Genomic DNA, 21,450 nt, shown 5'->3' on the forward strand with positions numbered 1-21,450 from the left:
GATCACGATGGGGGGACAGAGGTCCTCAGTTATTTCAGTATATCCGGCAAGCACCTTTCCAGTGCTGCCACATAAGATATGTGGCGTGAGTCTGGGGAACCAGGCAGACGATGGAAGCTCGACTCTTGGCTGGAGGACAGCCCCATGGACTTGGGAGTAATTTGAGAAATGTGTCTAAGGAAAACGTCTATTTCAGTTGAAGTCTTACGATCACTTTTCAATGGCATATTCATGTGTGTATTTGGCAGCATCATCGAGATCTTTGCAGCACACGCCCTTTCCACTTGTGGCCTGGGCTTCAGCAGTTGTGGCCCACGGGCTTAGTTGCTCCACAACATGTGGGATCTTAGTTCCCCCACCAGGCATCGAACCCATAACTCTTGTGTTGTGGGTTCATAACCAGTGGATCATCAGGGAAGTCCCTCAATTGAAATTTTTAAAACTTCTACCCTGGTGGGAAAAATACCTTATTTCCTCTGGAGTGTTGAGGAGGGACAGCCAGCATGTGTGTGTGAAGCTGGATGATTATCAACAGCGTGATAGCTAAGTTACTTTTGTGTATCGGAAATAGATGTGATGGTTCTGTCTCCTGAGGTTGAAAATCATTAGTTTCTGTGTGGATATTTGGACAAGTCTGTATCCTTTTACATGGAAATGTTGAAGCTTCTGTGTTTCTGTATTTTAAGTTCACTGTGTCTGACCTGTCAACAGTAATTAGGAACAATTATGGCATATTTTGTGTGGAATGCTTTTGCTGACAGAGAAACAAGTACTATGAGAACATAAATGAGGAATGGTGAATAAATGGTGATTTCTGTCAAAAGAAGAGTTCTTTGGTACTTAGGTATCAGAAAATTTTGCTCTCAGCAACTCCCCTGGCACATTTTATTAACTTGCCTGCTTTCTGTGTAATTTGGAAAATGGGAATCAAGCAACTGAATGAATAAAACTTGCATCAGGGAAAGCACAGGGTCTGTTGGTGGATTGAAGTTTAGCATTGTTGTACCATTTCAGACCTTTTCTTTCCGTTTTCATTTTTGTTTCCCTGCCTAAATGAATGCCAGCACTGAGCCTTTTGGGGTCACACTTGCCATCTTGATGTTAACTAATGGGAGTAGAAATAATTTCAGAGTCAATTTTCACATAAAGAAGGTAATGTCAGTTTCAGAGGTGTCTGATCTTGGCTTATAAACAGAAATTTGCATTACTTATAGTGTAAATTTGCATTCGCTGTAGTGGGTTGTACAACAGGAGAACATCATTTGGGAACAGTGCAGATGAAGGGATTCGTGTCTGTATATTACAGTTATTCGTCGTTTCTTGGAGGGCAGGAAGCTTTTTGTCAGGGGAGGTGCCTAGGTCAGAATGTTCACTCACTGATGGGGGAGGAGATGAGTGAGCTCCTGCAGTGCTTGCAGGCGGGGCCTGCACCCCAAGGCTCGTCTTCGCCCCACGGCCGGGAGCACCAGCTGGTAGAGAAGTTCTTTCTGAGCGAGCCTGGGCTCTCTGCCCTTTTGCCAAAGAACATGGGTGCGGTGCTGAGCCTCTCGCTTCTCGGGACCAGCTGGTGATTTTTATTGATGATCTTGTTTTAGCCAAATTCAAGCCCTGAATTGGTTTTGTCCGAAGATGAGAAAAGCGACACTGAAGATCAGGAAGAGACAGAGCTGGGTGTCATGGAGGACCAGCGCAGCGTGATCCTCCACCTCATTTCTCAGCTCAAGCTTGGGATGGATCTGACCAAGGTAGGAGTGTGTGTCCCCGGGGCCTCGTGGCCGGCCGTCTGGGTGCTGTGTTTCCCTCCCAGGCTTCCCTGTCAGGCCTGGATGCCCCAGGGGTGATTGGAAAGGCTTTTTTTTTTTTTTCCGACTGTGTCACACAACTTGTGGGATCTTAGTTCCCTGACCAGGGATTGAAGCTGAGCCCCTGCAGTGGAAGCATGGAGCTTAACCACTGGATCCACCCGGAAAGTCCCTGGAAAGGATATTTCATGTGGACACCCATCCCAAGAGTGAGAGCCTGGCATTTGTGTCTCTGGAGGACTTGAGATGCTCCAAGGGCGGGGAGAGCACACGAGATGATGAGGACAATTCCAGATGGGATTTGTCTCCCACTGTGTCCTCGAGAGGATGAAAGGTGACCTGGAGAGATGCCTGTGGCACATCAGCCACAGAAAACAGGAGGAAGGAGACGGTGGGGGTGGGAGTGAGCCTGCCTCCTGGCATCTCCTGCCGGGCACCTGGCCACCTGCTGCTGCCTGTTGCTGGCCTTCACCCTGCTGGTGACCAGACCTCAGTGCCCATGTGGGGAGCTGTGTGCCCGCTGGTTGGTGGACATGCAGGGACTCCTGCTGCTGTGCGCTCATCCTGGGAAACTGTGTTAGAGGACTCAGCATCCTCATGGTGATGTCCAGGACATGGCCCTCGTGGTGCCTCGCCCCACTCTGGGCAGTGTCTTTGTCCTGGAGGTGAGAGGAAAGGCCCCTGTACTTGCAGCTGAGAGGTGAGGGTAGGTATCAATGGCCTTGTGGGTTGTGGGAAGTGCCTGGACTTGACTGTCTAACCTACCTTGGGTTCCCTTGCCTTGTCCTGATTCTGATCCTGGAAATTCAGCCTCTGTGCACCAGTGCCGAAAGGAATCTCAGAGTTTTGGGTGATGCAGAGAAGAATAGCTTTATTGCTTTGTCAGGCAAAGGGGGACCCAGTGGCCTAATGTCCTCAAGTGTGTGCGTCCCGACCCAGGAGGGTTTGGTGAGGCGTTGTAGAGCAGTGGTTCAAGGGCGGAGCTGCTGATGAGGCTCGGGGTGTGTGCAGGGCCTGTACTCCTTTAGTCTGGCCCAGGTGATCTCCTCTAGAACGGGGGTTGATCCATCTTACATTTGTTTATCCATCTTGTATATAATGTTGTTTATCCATCTTCTATATAATAATTTGCATCTGCTAATCCCAAACTGAAACGACAACCCAGATTAGGACTTGAACCCAAGGTCTTTTCATTGAGATCGCACACCTGGTCTCAGGATTTAATGAAACTCAAGTTCTTGATGTCTTATCACAGAAAGAATTTAGTGAGAGACAAAGTGATAGGTAAGAAGTGGATTAGTTTAGAGAGAAGTACAGTCTACTGACAGAGTGTGGGCCCTCTCAGAAGGCGAGAGAGGCCCCCAAATATGGCATCTTTAGTTTTTATAGGCGAGGTAATTTTAGAGGCTAATGAGCAGGAGAATTGCTACCACTATGTTGAGGAAGGGGCGGGAATCCCCAGGGCTCGGGCCACTACCCGCTTCTTGGTGTTTGACGGGCAGCCTCAGGACTCTCCTGGCACTGGTGGGTCTGCCGTTTCGTTGGCTGTGTTACGCCGAGCATATCCTGAGGCTCGAGGTCTGGCGGAAGTCGACTCACCCACCACCTTGAACTAGCTTGTTCTAACCAGCTGTCGTCACGTCCTGTGGCTGTCTCATTCTTTTAAAGGTTGTGCCCTCCCCCCTTCCCTTTTGTTTCAGAACTCACCCTCTATCCCTTCCCCAGTCTCCCTCTCCCTTGGCAACCGCACTTCTGTTCTCCGTGTCTCGGATTCTGTTCTGGTTTTGTAGATGAGCTCATTTGTGTCGTAATGAAGATTCCGCCTGTATGTGATGTCACGTGGTGTTTGTCTGTCTCTGTCTGAGCTGCTTCACTAAGTGTGATCATCTCTGTGTCCATCCATGATCCTGCAAATGGCATTAGTTCTTCCTTTGTTAATGGCTGCGTAATATTCCGTGTTACATATGCCCCTCATTTTCTTTATCCATTCATCTGCTGATGGACGTTTAGGTTGTTTGCATGTCTTGGCTGTCGTCAATAGTGCTGCTGTGAACACTGGGGCGTGTGTATCTTTTCACATTGTAGTTTTGTCTGGGTATATGCGCAGTACTGGGGTTCCTGGATCATGTGGTAGTTCTATTTTTAGTTGTTGTTTTTTTTGAGGAATTTCCAGTTTGTCTTTCACAGTGGCTACATCAAATTGCATTCCCACCAGCAGTGTATGAGGGTTCCCTTTTCTCCACACCCTCTCCAGCATTTCTTGTTTGTAGGTCATCTCTTTCCTATTGTCTCCTCTCCTCTTCTCGGCTCTTGACTGTGTCATTCAGCAAAGCTTGTGCTAAACTGTCAGTGGATGAACTTGGCTGGAATGGCACTTGGTCCAGGGAGCAGGCACCCTGGAGAGGGAAGATGCCTCCACTCAAGAATGAAGCTCTGGTCTCTCCATGAAATAAGTGCACGGCTCTGTCTTTGCAGAGATGGCCAGTGCTGCCACACTCAGGTCAGCGGCCTCACCAGGCCTTTAGGGCTGCATTTTGCAGTTTCCTGGACATGTGACTGGTGGGGTTGTACAGCACCCCATGCTCAGAAGCATCCCAGGCTGGGTTACCACTCTGCTGTTGCTGACTTGAAATTCATTTTGAACAGGAGGACTTGCATTTTCATTTTTCACCAGGCCCCTCAACACAGGTCTCTGGTCCTGCTTCGAAAAGCACCCTTGTCTTCCCCCCTTCCTCGGTTGTGGTTGCAGAAGCCTAAGTTGCTGGTAAATTGCTCCACTGGGTAATCTGCTGCCCTTCCACAAACTGTGGGTAGCCTGGAAGGAAAATACAGGAAAAGGAGAAGCCAGAGAAGGTGGAGGTTACAGACGGGCATTTTGACAAAGGGACATGTTGGTGGAGCCTGAAGAACAAGTGGACAGGAGTGGGAGGAACGAGAGGAAGGGTGTTCCCGGTGGAGGGAACAGCATGGGCAAAGCCAGAGAGCGTACAGTGGTTGGGTGTGCGAGGAGTGTGTACTAGAGGGCCCGGAGGAGCCTCAAGTCTGGAGGGGTCAGATCTGCAGAGCCTTGTGGGCTGTTGAAGGAGGGTGGACTTGATCCTGGGGGCGATGGGGAATCTCTGGAGGGCTTGGAGCAGCTGGGAAATGTGTTCAGAGCCACTGCCCTGCCAAATCATGGGCTCCAGGGAGGCGGGCCCCAGGTTGCAAGGTTGAGCTTGGAGGTTTATGATGATTTTCCCCTTGTTTCCAGGGCTATGAAAGGCAGCTTTTACTAATGCGTGTGCTCTCTCATCGAGTATGTGTATATTGGGCTCCACACTGCCATGTGCTGTTCTACACGCTGGGAGTCTCCCAGCAGTGAACCCAACATTCAGAATCCACGCCCTCATGGAGCCTGTGTGATAGTGGAAGGAGACAGACAGGAAACAAGAGGGCAAAAAGGATGTAGGGGTAGAAACGCAATGTAGACAGCATGGCGGGCCAGGGTTAAAGGTGACGGGGCCAGGGCGGGCCGCCTAGATCAACTGCTCAGAGCAGGATTCCCCAGGTGTCACTGGAGTGCAGACCCCAGATGAAGATGCAGGAGTCAGGCAGGTGACCTCGTAGTGGAAGGGCATTCAGGCCAGAGGGGACGGTGAGTGGGCAAGGCCCAGGGTGGATCTTGCTTGGCCAGGATGAGAGTGACTTGTGTGGGTTGGCAGGGGCTGGATCAGAGAACCTAGTCGGACATTCAGCACTTGGGTATCATTCTGGGTGGTGTGGGTGCCGCTGGGGAGTGTCGAGCGGAGGGATGCAGGGCCTTCCTTGTATGCCTACATTTATTTTTGTGTCTGGCTGTCTGGGGTCTTAGCGGCGGCACACAGGGTCTTCGATGAGCCTTGTGGGACCTCCGGTCCCAGTGCATGGACTCTGGTTGAGGCACGCGGGCTCCAGAGCGCGCAGGCTTCAGTAGCTTCAATACACGGCTCAGCTTGCTCTGTGACATGTGGGATCTTAGTTCCCCAACCGGGGATCAACCCACATCCCTTGCATTGCAAGGCGGATTCTTAACCCCTGGACCACCAGGGAAATTCCCTTCCCTATATTTTTAAAGGTTTATTTTGACTCTTGTGTGGAAAATGGACTGAGATGAGGCGAGTGGGGTGCAGGCAGCAAGGTCATGGTGGAAACGGCGGTTGTTGGCAGTCAGTGGGAAGGGTGGTGGCAGATCCTAGGTGTGCCTAGAAGGTGTGTCAGTGGGCTGTGACTGTCCTGTTTGCATGTAGATCGGATGTAGGATATGAGCTAAAGAGGAATAAAGAATGGCTCTGACCCAAGCCACTGGGATAATAAAAATTAGAACTGTTGTTTGTTTCAAAGATCTCTTACTGGAGGAATTGACCACCCTAAACCAAATGACCTAAAATGACCATTTCACTTGTTCACGGTTATGCCGTCTAGGCTGGGCTCAGCCGAGCAGTTCTCCTGCTGGCCTTGCCTGTGGTCACTGCCTGTGTGCCTGTCTTCAGCTGTTGGGCTGACTGTGGGCTGGACTCGGTTGGAACAGCTGGGCCTTCCTCTCACCATGAAGTTCTAGGACCTTCTCTCTCCATGAATCCTTCCCTCGTGGTCTGTCCAGCTGGGTAGCCAGCTCAAAACTCCCAGGAGGGCAAAAGTGGACACAGATAAACCTTAGGCCCCAAATTGACACCATGTCCGTTCTACTCTATTGATTAATGTATTACAGGGGGGCTCTGCAGGCACGTGATCTCCAGGGGCTCAGGTTCACTGCGGGCCACAGTGGGGCTGACCACAACCCCTGCTCAGCAAGGGAAAGAAGGTATAGAATGGGGAGGTCAGGGGGATACCCTGGGGATACCCCAGGTTCAACCTTGAGTCTCTTGGGTCTGAGAGATCCATTGACTCCTGAAAGGGAGTGAATAGAGACAATAGGAGGAAATTCCAGAGAATCTCCAGTATGTAGAGTCTAGAGAGATGGAGAGGGTCCAAAAAGGAGACTGAGAGGTCAGTGGAGGGAGAGGATGGGAAGCAGAGGAGCATGAGGGCCTGAGGTCACACAGTGTTTCAGAGAGAAGGGAGTCTCCACTGCATGGCCTTCCTGCTGAGGGTGAGGAAGAAGCATGCTTGCAGAGGGACCATTACCTTTCTTTTGGTCAAGGTATGATTGGGTGGCTTCAAGGGAGGATGGGGAGAAAAAGTGCAGACAGGCTGGAAAGTTTCAAGGAGTTTTGATGCCAGGGGGAGCAGAAAATTGGAAGGAATGTCTGCAGTTGACAAGTGTGGTTTCTGAAGATGTCTGAATGCTGATGGGAGCTGTCGGGAGAGAGGGTGGAGATGCCTGTGGGAACTTGAAAGGGGAGGGGGCTGGGATCCTGTGAAGGGGCAGAGGGCTTGCCCATAGCTAGTACCATTCATCGTTGGAGCAGGAGGCAGGCAGTGGAGTAGAAGTGTGCAGACCCCAGGGACTCACAGGAGAGCCCTGTGTTCATGTCCATGGCTCTGAGCCTGGATGCATCCCAACTGAGTCACCTTACTTCCAAGTGTCTCCGTTTTCTTCTCTGTAAATTCAGGATAATTGTGGTCAGAACTAGTGCAAGGCAAAGAGTGGATTGAACTCTCCTTGAGTGCCCCATGCATATCCCGTCCATCAGGATGCTAGCCAAAATTTTGTCCATTGAGAGAGAAACTCGCTGAGAACATTGTGAAGTTTCTCTGATTCTTTTTTTTTTTAAATTTCTTTAAAAAAATTTTTTTTATTCTTGTTTTTTGTCTTAATTTTCTCTGATTCTCAAAGAATTGTTTAAATTGTTCCAGTATTGCTGTTTGTAAAACCAAGAGGAGATTTAGTTTGTGGCTGTGGTTCGTGGACCCCCTGGATAGAGAGTCACATTAGAACAGACGCCTGCATGCCTGCACGAAAACTTTCTCATGGCCTGCGTTCGTGTTCACGGATGGGTAGCCTCCCAGCAGACCGCTGTGTCGTCTTGCATGACCTCCTCAAATGGCTACTTGATATGATACCGCGGACATCCTAAACGCACGGCTTTTTCCTTTGGCCACAGTGTTTTATTAGGCCACATTTCCAGGCACAGTCACAACATGCACAGATTAACCACACGCTGTGCTTACGCTCCTTCTTCTCAGGGGGATGTTTGCCCAGGTCCTCACGGCTCTCGCGGCCAAGAGGTGAACCTTGACCCAGGCTCTGACTCTCCTAGGAGCTGTGGTCTTGAGCCCTGAGGCTATGTGGGACCTGATTCCAACAAATTCCAAATCTCTATATGTAGTAAATATCTTCTCAGAAAAAGTAAAATTTTATTTAAAACTCTTTTCATCCAACAGCAGTTTTAATGAATACCTTCTGTGATGTCCCAAGCACCATGAACTAGGCATGAAGGGAGCTGGCCCTTTAAGGAGACTCAGGGGAGAATCCTGTCGGCTAAGTGAAGAGACCCCTTGGCAGTGTGGATCCCCTCCTGCGTGCTTTGGAAGGCTGGGCTTTAGTGTACTTCCTCTGACTGCCTTAAAGTGTTGCATAGATCCATCTCGGGGGCTGATCTTGGTCTCCTTTCCTTGCTGTTTGCTCTGGGTGGATTTGCCAGTAATATCATGTAGATGGCTCTCCCGGTTACCAAGTTAACTGATGTTTCTTTGGGGAAGTTGCTCCCGCCCAGCCCTTCCTTAGAGGAGGCCCACTGTGCTGCCTTTGGTGGGGAAGGGACGGGCCATCACTCTTTCCGGGGACCCTTTGACCTTCTCAGTGAGCAGTCTATTGTTTCCAGGTTCTAGGAGCCCAACCCAAAGGGTAGTCCTTTACTTCTAGCCTGCTGCCACTTTAACTGAAATTAATTTTTCTCTGATTCCCAAGTGCAGATCTTTTTTCCTTTTCCCCAAAGTAGTACATGGTCTTAATTATGTTAATGACAGAAAAGGCAGCCCTGACGGATGGCTTGATAAACCTGCAGTAGTGCTTTCAGCCCTTTGGCGGCCGTCATTCTGAGCAGCTGGGCCGCCGCTCACTTCTCTGCCGGAGACAGACAGCCCGATGAGTCCTCCCCACTTCTGGGCTCTCGTGTCTACAGTGTCCACCGCCCAAGACACAGATGATTAAGTGACTGGTTTGCAAAGGGACCAAAAAAAAGAATGTCAGGGAGGGACCATAAGCGAGAGAGAATCGACTTTAGAGGGAAGGGTGACATCTTTGCCCTGGATGGCCACAGTGCTGGTTTGAAAGACGTGGGTTGGATATTATGCACAAACACCAGCAAGAGATAAACGGGGAGACAGTCACCCCATGGCTGTCCCGTTCTCCTCCAGCTCTCCGGGAATTCTGCTTTTCCCAGAGCTGACAGCGCCACAGCATCACCAAGTGCAGAACACACGCCTAGTGGGTGGGACCTGGGTTGGCTGTGAGACCACATTCCCTGTGTCTTTTCATTTCAGGAGCACTGTCTGGGACAACTAGTGAAGTCCCAGGTGTTGCATCCCTAGTAGAGCATTTTTCCTTTTCCTTTCAACTCTTTGTTTTGCACATTTTCCCGTCTACAGCAGAGTTGCAGGAAGAGAACAACGAACTTGCACATACATTCTTCACCTTTATCAGCCAGTTGTTAACATGTTGCCATTTTGCATTTTTCTCTCTTCCTCCTCCTCTCCCAGTCTCTCCCTGCTTCTTCTCGCGGTCCATCACAAGAACACAGGCGCGTGTCTGTCCGTGTTAGTTTTCTGATGAGCCGTTTCAGAGTAGGTCGCAGATGCAGCGCTCCTCCCTGGTGTCCCTCAGTGAGTGGAGCCGGGCAGATCATCAGTTCCCTGACGAGGACATTCTCCTGCACGACTCACTTGTCACCCTGGGAAGGTTTAACATCGATGCCTGCTGTTTCCTCCACTCCTGTTGCAGGAAGGGGAACCCCTTCCAGGGCCCGAGAGTGGGCTCTTGTCTACCACTCAGAAATGAATTGTCAGGGGCGCCAGGCGGAGAGCAGCAGGGTCTGGGAACCCAGAGCCGCCCCGCCACGTGGCTCTGCAGACTCGGGTTTTGTGGTGATGGGATTACTTTCCAGGTTGTCTCTGGTGGTGCATGCGTTGCTCCGCCAAGATGGACGCCAGCGAGAAGGAGGTGGGAGGTGGACGGACACGTGGTGTCTCCTTTTGACCTTTCCCGAGCTCTTCAGGTTGCTGGTGGCTTAGTTCCGTGTTCCTTACCAGGACTTCCTGTCGTAAAATAACTCACACAAATGGTTACTATGGTGCCTGGCCAGAGTCTGCGGTTTCAGTATGCTTCCCCTAACACACCCATAGTAAAATGTCCCCCAGTTGTTCCAATAACGCTCTTTGTAGCATGGATCAAAGCGAGAGAGCCCTGGAGACGCTACAATGGCGGTGTCTGATGGGTACAGTTAAGGAGCCGGTGGGTGCGTTTCCCTGGGAGCGGGAGCTGTGAGGAGAGATCTCCTAGAGGAGGTTACCCTTGAGCTGTTTCTCATTTAGACAAGGCAGGAGGGAGGGCAGGCAGAGGAGACAGGTCTGAACGTGTGTGTGCGCGTGCGCACGTGTGCATGCACGCTTGTGAGGGGAAGGCTGGAGGCAGAAAATGAGGGGTAGTGTGAGACTGGAGAAGGTGAGGGACTTTGTCTCCCAGAGAGTTTGGAAAGATGAGCCCAGCTGTGGTGTGGAGGAGAGGTGGTGGGCGTGACAGCCGGAGAGGAGGGTGGGTGAGGGGGTGTCGGCTGTGTTCTTCCAGAGAGGGGGCGCGGGAGTGTCCGCCCTTGGTCACCAGGGGCTCCTCCCATCTGCATATTAATGCCGGCTTGGGTTTTGTTCTTCCAGCTGTGCTGGGTCTCTGCTGAGGTGTGTGGGCTCCTCTAGTTACGGCTCATGGGTTCAGTTGCTCCGCAGAAGGTGGGATATTCGTTCCTAGACCAGGGGTTGAACCCAAGTCCCCTGCGTTGGAAAGCGGATTCTCAAACACTGGGCCACAAGGGAAGGCCCCCATCTGCATGTTAACAACAGCTTGGGGCTGGTGGATTGCCTTGTCGTCCTGGAAAGAGTCAAATGGACTGGAAAGTGGGGCTCTTGTCCCGCCCTTTCCCCTGGGCCACTTCCTGACCCCCTTGCCATAATCAGGGCCAGGAGAGGGGGTGGCCCAGCCATCCATTCTGATGTCCAGGGAACGCTCACCTCGCTCGTCACTGAGGGAAGGAAGATGCTCTCATGGGCCAGAAGCAGAGAATCGTGGTGTCAGGGTGATGGATCCACCTTAGGGAGCCGTCGGGGGCCCCAAGGTTCCCTCCACACGCCTTCCCTGCCCCCTCCCCCATCTGTCCCCTCACGCGTGAAAGCAGAGGGCTGGCCACAGCTTCCCAAAGAGGCTTTCGGGCTTCAATCATCAGCGGTTTGGGGTTCTGAGCGGCGTTCTTTTCTCCATTTCTTTCTTTTTTATGTACGTTTGTGTTTGGCTGTACCAGCTCTTAGCTGTGGCACACAGGATCTTTAGCTGTCATGTGGGATCTAGTTCCCTGACCAGGGATGGAATCCAAGCCCCCTGCATTGGAAGTGTAGAGTTGTAGCCACTGGATCACCAGGGAAGTCCCTTTCTTTACTTTTTAAATTAATTTAACTTTATTGGCTGGAAGGAGGGGGAGTTCCAAGGCTGCTTAAATCCACAGCTCCCAACTGGCACAGCCTGTGTGGGAGGCGTCCCTGGGGGGACCTTGAGTGGCTCTGTTGGGGGAGGACATGAGAGGCATAGCCGGGCCCCCACAGAGCATGGGGAGGCGGGGGCGGCTGAACTTGACCTCCTCCCACCCGGAGCTGTAGGAGGCGAGATCAGTGGGGTCTGAAGGCCCCTCTGAGCCGGGATGCGTTTTTCCTGGTCAGCTCGAGTCCTCGGGCACCGAGATGCTCAAATCTGTCAAGCCATGGCTCAAAAGAAAATTAGAAGGTCTCCGTTAGTTTGTATGGTCGTGGTTTAGATGTTTTTTCTTGCAGTTTATTAGAAAAAGAAAGAAAGATACTCATAAGAAATGTAAGGACACTTCTGTCACCAAGAGAGACGTGTTGAACTTGGGGTCCTTCTGTGGCCCGTGGGCTGTGTCACATGTTCATTCTACGTCTGGCTCCTTTTGACTCATCACAGCTGCACTGTCCTCTGACATCGTTATCAGGTGAAAGATAGAAAAGCGTTAAGGAGGATACTGACCTCTCCTTTCCGGTGGGCTGGCCTTTCCCTAGCTTATTCTGAGGTATCGGTGCTTCACTGTTCTTAAGGCTGTCTCATGTCCGCCTGTCTGTCTCGTGTCTGCCTGTCTCACGTCCGCCTGTCTATCTCGTGTCCGCCTGTCTATCAGGACACCTCGCTTCCACTGTGTCTCCACCTTTCAAGAGGAACGGTCCCAGCGAGGGCCAAGTTGGGGACCCAGTCCCAGGGCTGTGTGTGATATTCCCAGTCAGCGATGCTTTTGAATGGACTGGGGCCACGGATGTGACAGACAGACAGACTCAGCCACATGGGGAGGAGCAGAAGCCAGTTGTGTGACCTTGGCCAACCCCTCCCCTCACCTGGGCAGTGCAAGGGTCAGGACTGGTCTTTCGGTGACCCTAGCGAGAGGAGGAGCCGAGTGAGCTGGCGTCCCAGGTCAGCATAGGCTTCTCTCTCAGCCGGGCAGGCCCACAGCCACCTTGTAGTGAGGTCACTAGGGGTGGCAGCAGATCGGGCGTGGTGAGGGGTTACCTACTTCCCAGAAGGTCCCTCACCTGCTTTAGGTGGCCTGATCCCTGGGTTCTGGGCGTTTGGGTTGTCTGGCACACGAGGGACCACTCAGATCCACGTTGCACCAGTTAGCAGTGCCGTGGCCCCTGATGGACCCTCCAGGTTCCTTGCTGTCTTCAGTCATGGGGCCAGTGACACAGCAGGGGGTGACCCTCTGCCAGGCAGTTTATTTACCGGAAGCGTTTGCTGTCAGCCCAGTCTTTCTTCAGAGCTCATTTCTCCTGCCCCAGCCCGTGGGCAGCCTCCATCCATGGCCCCAGTGCGTGGGAGCCCAGTGGATACTGCCTGCTGGCTGGCCTCGCCTCCAGACTCGTGGCCCAGGCCCCTTCTCTGCTCATTTTCGGCCCCGATCCTGATGGGGTTTCTGTACTGCTCTTCCTATAGCAATTTCCAAACAGACACTCTCAGTGGGTGTGGGTCTAACTGGACCCCCTTTGACACGGCAGTCGTGAGCCCCAGGATCCAGGTTTGTGGGAATACACTGAGCATCTCCCTTGGCAGGGCCCGAGGGCAGGAAGAAGACAAAAAAGCCCTTTGGAGCTGTTTTCCTCACGTCTCTAAATGCTGGAGAGCTGGCTGTTGACAGAGGGCTGCATGTTAGCAAGGCACCGGTTGTGGGGGGAGAGACAGAGGCTGAGGTTTCAGCCCGGATGAGCAGAGAGGGAGACGGCTCAGGACCGTCTCGTCCACGAAGCTGGGTGGGCATCACGGGGGCCGCCGCAGCCCTCTCCAGGTCCTCGATGTTCTGCTGTCTGATCTGTCATGTGTGTGCACATCCGAGGAACCGGCCTTGGCGCTGGCCCTGGGGACCGTGCCTGAGGGGGGTGGCAGCCCCAGCTTTCCCCTGTAAGCGCAGGACTTGTGGTCTGACCTTGCCTCCTCCGGGCGCAGGTGGTGCTCCCCACGTTCATTCTGGAGAAGCGGTCCTTGCTGGAGATGTACGCCGACTTCCTGGCGCACCCCGACCTGCTGCTGGCCGTCACCGCGGGGGCCACGCCCCAGGACCGGGTCATCGGCTTCGTGGAGTATTACCTCACCGCCTTCCACGAGGGCCGCAAGGGCGCCCTGGCCAAGAAGCCCTACAACCCCATCATTGGTGAGACGTTCCACTGCTCCTGGGAGGTTCCCAAGGACAAGGTCAAGGCCAGGAGGACTGCCCCCCCCGCCCCCGTGGGCCACGAGCACCCGATGGCCGATGACTCTTCCAAGAACTACAAGCTGCGGTTTGTGGCCGAGCAGGTGTCTCACCACCCGCCCATCTCCTGCTTCTACTGTGAGTGCAAGGAGAAGAGACTGTGTGTCAACACTCACGTGTGGACCAAAAGCAAGTTCATGGGCATGTCCGTGGGGGTCTCGATGATCGGGGAAGGTAAGCCGTGCCAAGGGGTGGAGCTGGGCTCCGGTGGAGGGACATTTGTGTACCTGGTGGGTGCTTGAGGGTGTGCATGCGGAGTCCTTTGTTTTCACTTCATCACAGAGCTGAGGGTAAGTGGACGGGTGGGAACTAGGCTTGGGGTTTCCTCTTTGGGGAGCAGGTCCTGGCCCTTTACCGGTGGGGCCGAGGTGATGGAGTAGGCAGAGTGCAGCTCTTTGCCTGTTAGGCCGCCCACCTGGATTCTTCAGCTGCTCTTTACGTGCGGGCCACCAAACAGATCCTTTTATTTCCAGCTCCGTGTGAATGTTAGAGTTGGCTTCAAATCTGTGAAAACACATCTTCACTCATTCTTATTGGTGTTCTGGCTCACAAACAATGTAGTTGCTCAGTCGTGTCTGACTCTTTGTGACCCCCATGGACTGTGGACCGCCAGGCTCCTCTATTCATTAAATTCTTCAGGCAAGAATACTGGAGTGGGTTGCCATTCCCTTATCCAGAGGATCTTCCCGACCAAGGGATCGAACCCGGGTCTCCTGCATGGCAGGCAGATTGTTTACCTTCTGAGCCCCCAGGGATGCCCTGAGCATCATAGAGCTGCCTGTTCACTATCTGCTTATAAATGATTCCCAAGGCAAATCTTGGGATGCTGGGCTTGCAGTTCTGAATCGAGAACCCAGTGTAATCAGACCATGCGTGGATCACACATTCTCCTCTTGGCAGATAGCTGTGAATGCAGTTTATTCATTGTTGGAGGAAAACTGTAATCATCTTGTTAAATTCAGGTGCCTATATAAGTGTTTCTTCAGCTTCTTTCTAGTCATCAGGTCCTTTAAGATTCTGGCCAAAGACTCTGAGAAAAAAGAAATCCAACACAAAATTTGGCTCTCGGCTTCAGGGTATACATGGCTCCTCAGAGGCCCTTCCAGAATTCCAGGAGATTAGAGTACCTCTCATTGACTTAGCAGGCTTTTATTGAGCAGCTAATGTATGCCAGCCATTGTCTTGGGAGCCATGAATACTTGAGTGAACAAAAGACACAGAAGAAAATGTTTCCTCATGAAGCTGTCTTCTGCTGGGGAAATACAATAGTGGGGTGCTTTAGAAGTTGTTAAGTTCTGTAGAGAAAAATAAAGCAGGGAAGGCGGACCTGGGAATGGGGGGGACAGGGTGGTGGAGCTAGGGGATGGGCTGGATAAACCTCACTAAGAAGGAGACAACTGAGCCAAGACCTCAGGGGGTGATGAAGGACCCCAGGGGGTGATGAAGGACCCCAGGGAGTGACGAAGGACCCCAGGGGTGATGAAGGACCCCAGGGAGTGATGAAGGACCCCAGGGGTGATGAAGGACCCCAGGGAGTGATGAAGGACCCCAGGGGGTGATGAAGGACCCCAGGGAGTGATGAAGGACCCCAGGGGTGATGAAGGACCCCAGGGGTGATGACCCCAGGGAGTGATGAAGGGCCCCAGGGGTGATGAAGGACCCCAGGGGGTGATGAAGGACCCCAGGGGATGATGAAGGGTCCCAGGGGGTGATGAAGGGTCCCAGGGGGTGATGAAGGGTCCCAGGGGTGATGAAGGACCTCAGGGAGTGATGAAGGACCCCAGGGGTGATAAAGGACCTCAGGGGGTGATGAAGAACAGGCCTTGCCAATGACCTGCTAAGTGTGTCTGACAAAGAGAAATACGTCCTGAGGACCAGAGGCAGGGGGGCCCCTGCATGCTGGACTGAGGCAGGAAGTCGTGTGGTTGGAGAACGGAGGTAGAGCAGGGGAGAAGATGTGGACAGAGAGGTAACTGTGGCCAGGGCATGTGGGACCCTGGGGCCGTCCCCTGGGGTATTCGCTGTCACTGATGCTAAGTGAGCTGCAAAGATGAGGACTTTGAGTAGAAGATTACATGAACTGACTTGCATTTTAGCAAGATTGTTCCAGCTGCTTGTTGCAGCTAGATCATAAGAGGGGAAAGGGGCACAAGGAGACCAGTCAGGAGATTATGATGCGAATCCAGGCAGGAGTTGGTGGTAGTTTGGGCCAGGGTAGAGATGGTGGGGGTGGTGACATGGGGCGGGAATCTGGATGAATTCTGAAATGGAGAGATCAGATGTGGGGTGTGAGCGGAAGCTGATGCTGAGGCTTTTTGCTTTGTCACTCCGTCGTGTCCAACTCTTTGTGATTCCATGGACTGTAGCCCACCAGGCTCCTCTGTTCATGGCAGTTTCCAGGCGAGAAGACTGGAGTGGGTTGCCACGCCCTCCTCCAGGGGATCTTCCCAACTCAGGGATCGAACCCGTGTCTCTTGTGTCTGCTGGGATTCTTTAACACTAGTGCCACCTAAAATACCACATAATTGTTGATGCTGTTCCCAGCACTGTACACTTCATACCCGTGACTCATTTATTTTTCAGCTGGAAGTCTCTACCTCCTAATCTCCCTCATCTATTTCTTTCCTCCCCTCTGGCAGCCACCTGTTTGTTCTCTGAATCTATGCTTCTGCTGTGTTATGTTTGTTCATTTGCTTTGTTCATTTTGTTTTTTTAGATTCCACCCATAAGTATATCATACAGTATTTATCTTTCTCTGTCTGACTTGTTTCACTTAGCTTAATACCCTCTAGGTCTATCCCTTTTGTCACAAAGGGCAAAACTTCATTAGTTTTTGTCATTACTATTTCATTGTGTATTTATACCACGATTTCTTTACCCATTTGTCTGTTGATGGGCACTTATGTTGCTTCCATATCTTGGTTACTGTAAATGATGCTGCTATGAACATAGGGGTGTGTGTATCTCTTCCAGTTAGTGTTTTCGTTTTCTTTGGATAGATACCCAGAAGTGTGATTGCCAGACTGCATGGTGGTGCTGTCCTTCGTTTTGGGGGAATCTCTGTACTGTTCTCCATAGTGGCTGCACCAAGTGGTATTCCCACTACTGGGGTACAAGGGTTCCCTCTGCTCCACATCCCCGCCGGCATTTCTTATCTCTGATCTTCTTCATGATGGCCGTTCTGACAGGTGTGAGGTGATAGCTCATTGTGGTTTCGATTTGCATTTCCCTGATGATTTGAGACGTTGAGCATCTTTTCATGTGCCTGTTGGCCGTTAAGCAGAGCAGACTGCTGTGGGTCTGTTCAGGTCCTCTACCTGCTTTTCAATTGCTGGGTTTTTTAATGTTGAGATGTATGTGTTCTTTGTTTGGAATAGTAACCCCTCATCAGACACATCTGGGTCTCAGAGTGAGCTGTGAGAGACAGATGACACCAGGCTTTTGGTGAGCAGCTTAGAAGGATGGAATAGCCCTTCGCTGAAGTGAGGAGGACCGGAGCGGGTGCTGGTTTGGAAGGAGTGTGCAGGAGTCCAGGTGGGTCATGTTAGGGTTTAGATATTCGAGGGGTGACTTGAGCAGACAAGTGACTCTGCATGCTGGGCTTCTGTAGGGCAGTTCCAGCTGAGGTTAAAACTTGTCACTTAGGACCTGGAGACTGGTAGGTGTTGCATGTCTGCTGAGTGTAGGGTCGGCCTCTGATGTTCAGGATCTGGGCTCCCCTGTTCCTTACGTGCAGCTGGTAGGGGCTGCGGCCTTCATTCACCTGCACAGCCTGGGACAAAGCTCTTAATGATGTGCGTTGGAAACCGTGTCATACCCTTGCTGTAGCATCTCTGGAGCAGAGCTGGGATTTTCTGCTCTCATTTTTCCTCTGCCTGAAAATTCTCCCTTCAGACATCTCAGTGGAGTGCTGAAAGAGAAGGAAGAGTCTGGAGAGAGACTCTGCAGGGCCCCCTCTGGACCCCCACCCCGTGTACTCCTGCCGTGGACAGGCCTGGCAGGCTTGCCTCTCATTCTGGTGGGGCTTTCAGTCTGTCTCAGTCCTTTCAGCCCTTTCTTTCATATTAATTAAGTGTGGGCTCTGTAACCCACCATCTTTCTGACTTTTCACAGAAAATGCTTCTCAGTTCCGTTCAGTTCAGAGGCTCAGTTGTGTCTGACTCTTTGCAATCCCATGAACTGCGACACGCCAGGCCTCCCTGTCCATCGCCAACTCCCGGAGTTTATGCAAACTCATGTCCATCGAGTTGGTGATGCCATCCAGCCATCTCATCCTCGGTTGTCCCCTTGTCCTCCTGCCTTCAATCTTTCCCAGCATCAGAGTCCTTTCCAGTGAGTCAGTTCTTTGCATCAGGTGGCCAAAGTATTGGAGTTTCAGCTTTAGCATCAGTCCTTCCAATGAATATTCGGGACTGATTTCCTTTAGGATGGACTGATTTGATCTCCTTGCTGTCCAAGGGACTCTCGAGTCTTTTCCAACACCACAGTTCAAAAGCATCAATTCTTTGGCGTTCAGCTTTCTTTATAGTCCCAACTCTCACATCCATACATGGCTACTGGAAAAACCATAGCTTTGACTAGACGGATCTTGGATGGCAAGGTAATGTCTCTGCTTTTTAATAAGCTGTCTTGGTTGGTCATAATTTTTCTTCCAAGGAGCAAGCGTCTTTTAATTTCATGGCTGCAATCACCATCTGCAGTGATTTTGGAACCAACCCCCCCAAATAACAGCCCCCCTCCCCCGCTCTGTTTCCCCATCTATTTGCCATGAAGTGATGGGATCCGATGCCTTGATATTAGTTTTTGAATGTTGAATCTTAAGCCAACTTTTTCACTGTCCTCTTTCACTTTCATCAAGAGGCTCTTTAGTTCTTTTTTGCTTTCTGCCATAAGTGTGGTATCGTCTGCATATCTGAGGTTATTGATATTTCTCCCGGCAATCTTGATTCCAGCTTGTGATTCATCCAGTCCAGCATTTCTCATGATGTACTCCACATGTAAGTTAAATAAGTAGGGTGACAATATACAGCCTTGACGTACTCCTTTCCCAATCTGGAACCAGTCTGTTGTTCCATGTCCAGTTCTCACTGTTGCTTCTTGATCTCCATACAGATTTCTCAAGGCAGGTCAGGTGGTCTGGTATTCCCATCTCTTGAAGAATTTTCCACAGTTTGTTGTGATCCACACAGTCAAAGGCTTTGGCATAGTCAATAAAGCAGAAATAGATGTTTTTCTGGAACTCTCTTGCTTTTTTGATGATCCAGTGGATGTTGGCATTTTGATCTCTGGTTCCTCTGGCTTTTCTAAATCCAGCTTGAACATCTGGAAGTTCACGGTTCACATATTGTTGAAGCCTGGCTTGGAGAATTTTTAGCATTACTTTGCTAGTGTGTGAGATGAGTGCAATTGTGTGGTAGTTTGAGCATCTCTTTGGCATTGCCTTTCTTTGGGATTGGAATGAAACCTGACCTTTCCAGTCCTATGGCATTGCTGAGTTTTCCAAATTTGCTGGCATATGAGTGCAGCACTTTCACAGCATCATCTTTTAGGATTTGAAATAGCTCAACTGGAATTCCATCACCTCCACTAGCTTTGTTCGTAGTGATGCTTCCTAAGGCCCACTTGACTTCACATTCAGGATGTCTGGCTCTAGGTGAGTGATCATACCATCATGATTATCTGGGTCCTGAAGATCTTTTTTGTATAGTTCGTCTGTGTATTCTTGCCACCTCTTCTTAATATCTTCTGCTTCTTCCATACCATTTCTGTCCTTTATTGTGCCCATCTTTGCATGAAAAGTTCCCTTAGTATCTCTGATTTTCTTGAAGAGATCTCTAGTCTTTCCCATTCTATTGTTTTCCTCTATTTCTTTGCATTGATCGCTGAGGAAGGCTTTCTTATCTCTCCTTGCTATTCTTTGGAACTCTGCATTCGAATGGGTATATCTTTCCTTTTCTCCTTTGCTTTCCACTTCTTTTCTTTTCATAGCTGTTTGTAAGGCCTCCTCAGACAACTATTTTTCTTTTCTTTTTCTTGGGGATGGTCTTGATCACTGCCTCCTGTACAATGTCATGAACTTCCGTCCATAGTTCATCAGGCACTCTGTCTATAAGATCTAATCCTTTGAATCTGTTTGTCACTTCCACTGTGTAAGGGGTTTGATTTAGGTCATACCTGAATGGTCTAGTGGTTGTCCCTACTTTCTTCAATTTAAGTCTGAATTTGGCAATAAAGAGTTCATGATCTGAGCCACAGTCAGCTCCTGGTCTTGTTTTTAATGATTATATATAGAGCTTTATATATAGATTATATATATTCTTTGCAGCCAAAGATGGAGAAGCTCTATAATCAGTCTGATTTCAGTATTGACCATCTGGACATCACCATTGACCATGGACATCACCAGTCCATGTGTAGAGTCTTCTCTTGTGTTGTTAGAAAAGGGTGTTTGCTATGACCAGTGCATTCTCTTGGCAAAAGTCTGTTAGTCTTTGCCCTGCTTCATTCCTTACTCCAAGGCCAAATTTGCCTGTTACTCCAGGTATCTCTTGACTTCCTACTTTTGCGTTCCAGTCCCCTATAACGAAAGGACCTCTTTTTTGGGTGTTAGTTCTAGAAGGTCTTGTAGGTCTTCATAGAACCGTTCAACTTCAGCTTCTTCAGCATTACTGGTTGGGGCATAGGCTTGGATTACTGTGATATTGAATGGTTTGCCTTGGGAACAAACAGAGATCATTCTGTCGTTTTTGACATTGTATCCAAGTACTGCATTTTAGACACTCTTGTTGACTATGATGGCTACTCCCTTTCTTCTAAGGGATTCCTGCCCACAGTAGTAGATATAATGGTCATCTGAGTTAAATTCACCCCTTCCAGTCTGTTTTAGTTTGCTGATTCCTAAAATGTCAATGTTCACTCTTGCCATCTCCTGCTTGACCACTTCCAATTTGCCTTGATTCATGGACCTAACATTCCAGATTCCTATGCAATACTGCTCTTTACATCATCGGACTTTATTTTCATCACCAGTCACATCTACAACTGGGTATTGTTTTTGCTTTGGGTCTGTCTCTTCATTCTTTCTGGAGTTAGTTCTTCACTTCACTATCTCTAGTAGCATATCAGCCACCTACCGACCTGGGGAGTTCCTCTTTCAGTGTCCTATCTTTTTGCCTTTTCATACTGTTCATGGGGTTCTCAAGGCAAGAATACTGGAGTGGTTTGCCATTCCCTTCTCCAGTGGACCATGTTTTGTCAGAACTCTCCACCATGACCTGTACACAGGACTGGGGAAACAGACTCTTGGAGGGCAGAGACAGAAAGAGAAACAGAAAGAACCTTGTGCCCACCAGGACCCAGGAGAAAGGAGCAGTGACCTCACAAGAGACTGACCCAGACTTGCCCGTGAGTGTCCAGGAGTCTCTGGCGGAGGCACGGGTCGGCAGTGGCCTGCTGCAGGATCAGGGTCGCTGAGTGTGGCAGTGCGTGCCTGGGGCCTTTTGAAGGAGGTTGTCATTATCTTCATTACCTCCACCATAGTGGCCTCAGGGCAAATAACAGGGAGGGAACACAGCCCCTCCCTTCAATAGAAAATTGGATCAAAGATTTACTGAGCTTGGTTCTGCCCATCAGAACTAGACCCAGTTTCCCCTCAGTCAGTCTCAACCATCAGGAAAATGCTT

The 21,450-nt window shown here is 50.6% G+C and overlaps 1 protein-coding gene across 4 annotated transcripts in view; it reads left to right on the forward strand.

Moving 5' to 3' along the window:
• OSBPL10 (oxysterol binding protein like 10) overlaps positions 1 to 21,450 on the forward strand; it is a 308,456-nt gene that overhangs the window by 270,916 nt on the left and 16,090 nt on the right. For 2 of the 4 annotated variants that reach the window (XM_043443182.1, XM_043443185.1), the window contains exons 7-8: positions 1,594 to 1,745; positions 13,465 to 13,942. In XM_043443182.1, the coding sequence (XP_043299117.1) occupies positions 1,594 to 1,745; positions 13,465 to 13,942 (630 nt within the window). Of the gene's footprint in view, positions 1 to 1,593; positions 1,746 to 13,462; positions 13,943 to 21,450 lie in introns of all 4 variants that reach the window. The other 2 variants (XM_043443183.1, XM_043443184.1) reach the window with 2 other exon arrangements.

Source organism: Cervus canadensis, chromosome 22 (genome assembly GCF_019320065.1).
Source record: "Cervus canadensis isolate Bull #8, Minnesota chromosome 22, ASM1932006v1, whole genome shotgun sequence".
Taxonomy (NCBI): domain Eukaryota; kingdom Metazoa; phylum Chordata; class Mammalia; order Artiodactyla; family Cervidae; genus Cervus; species Cervus canadensis.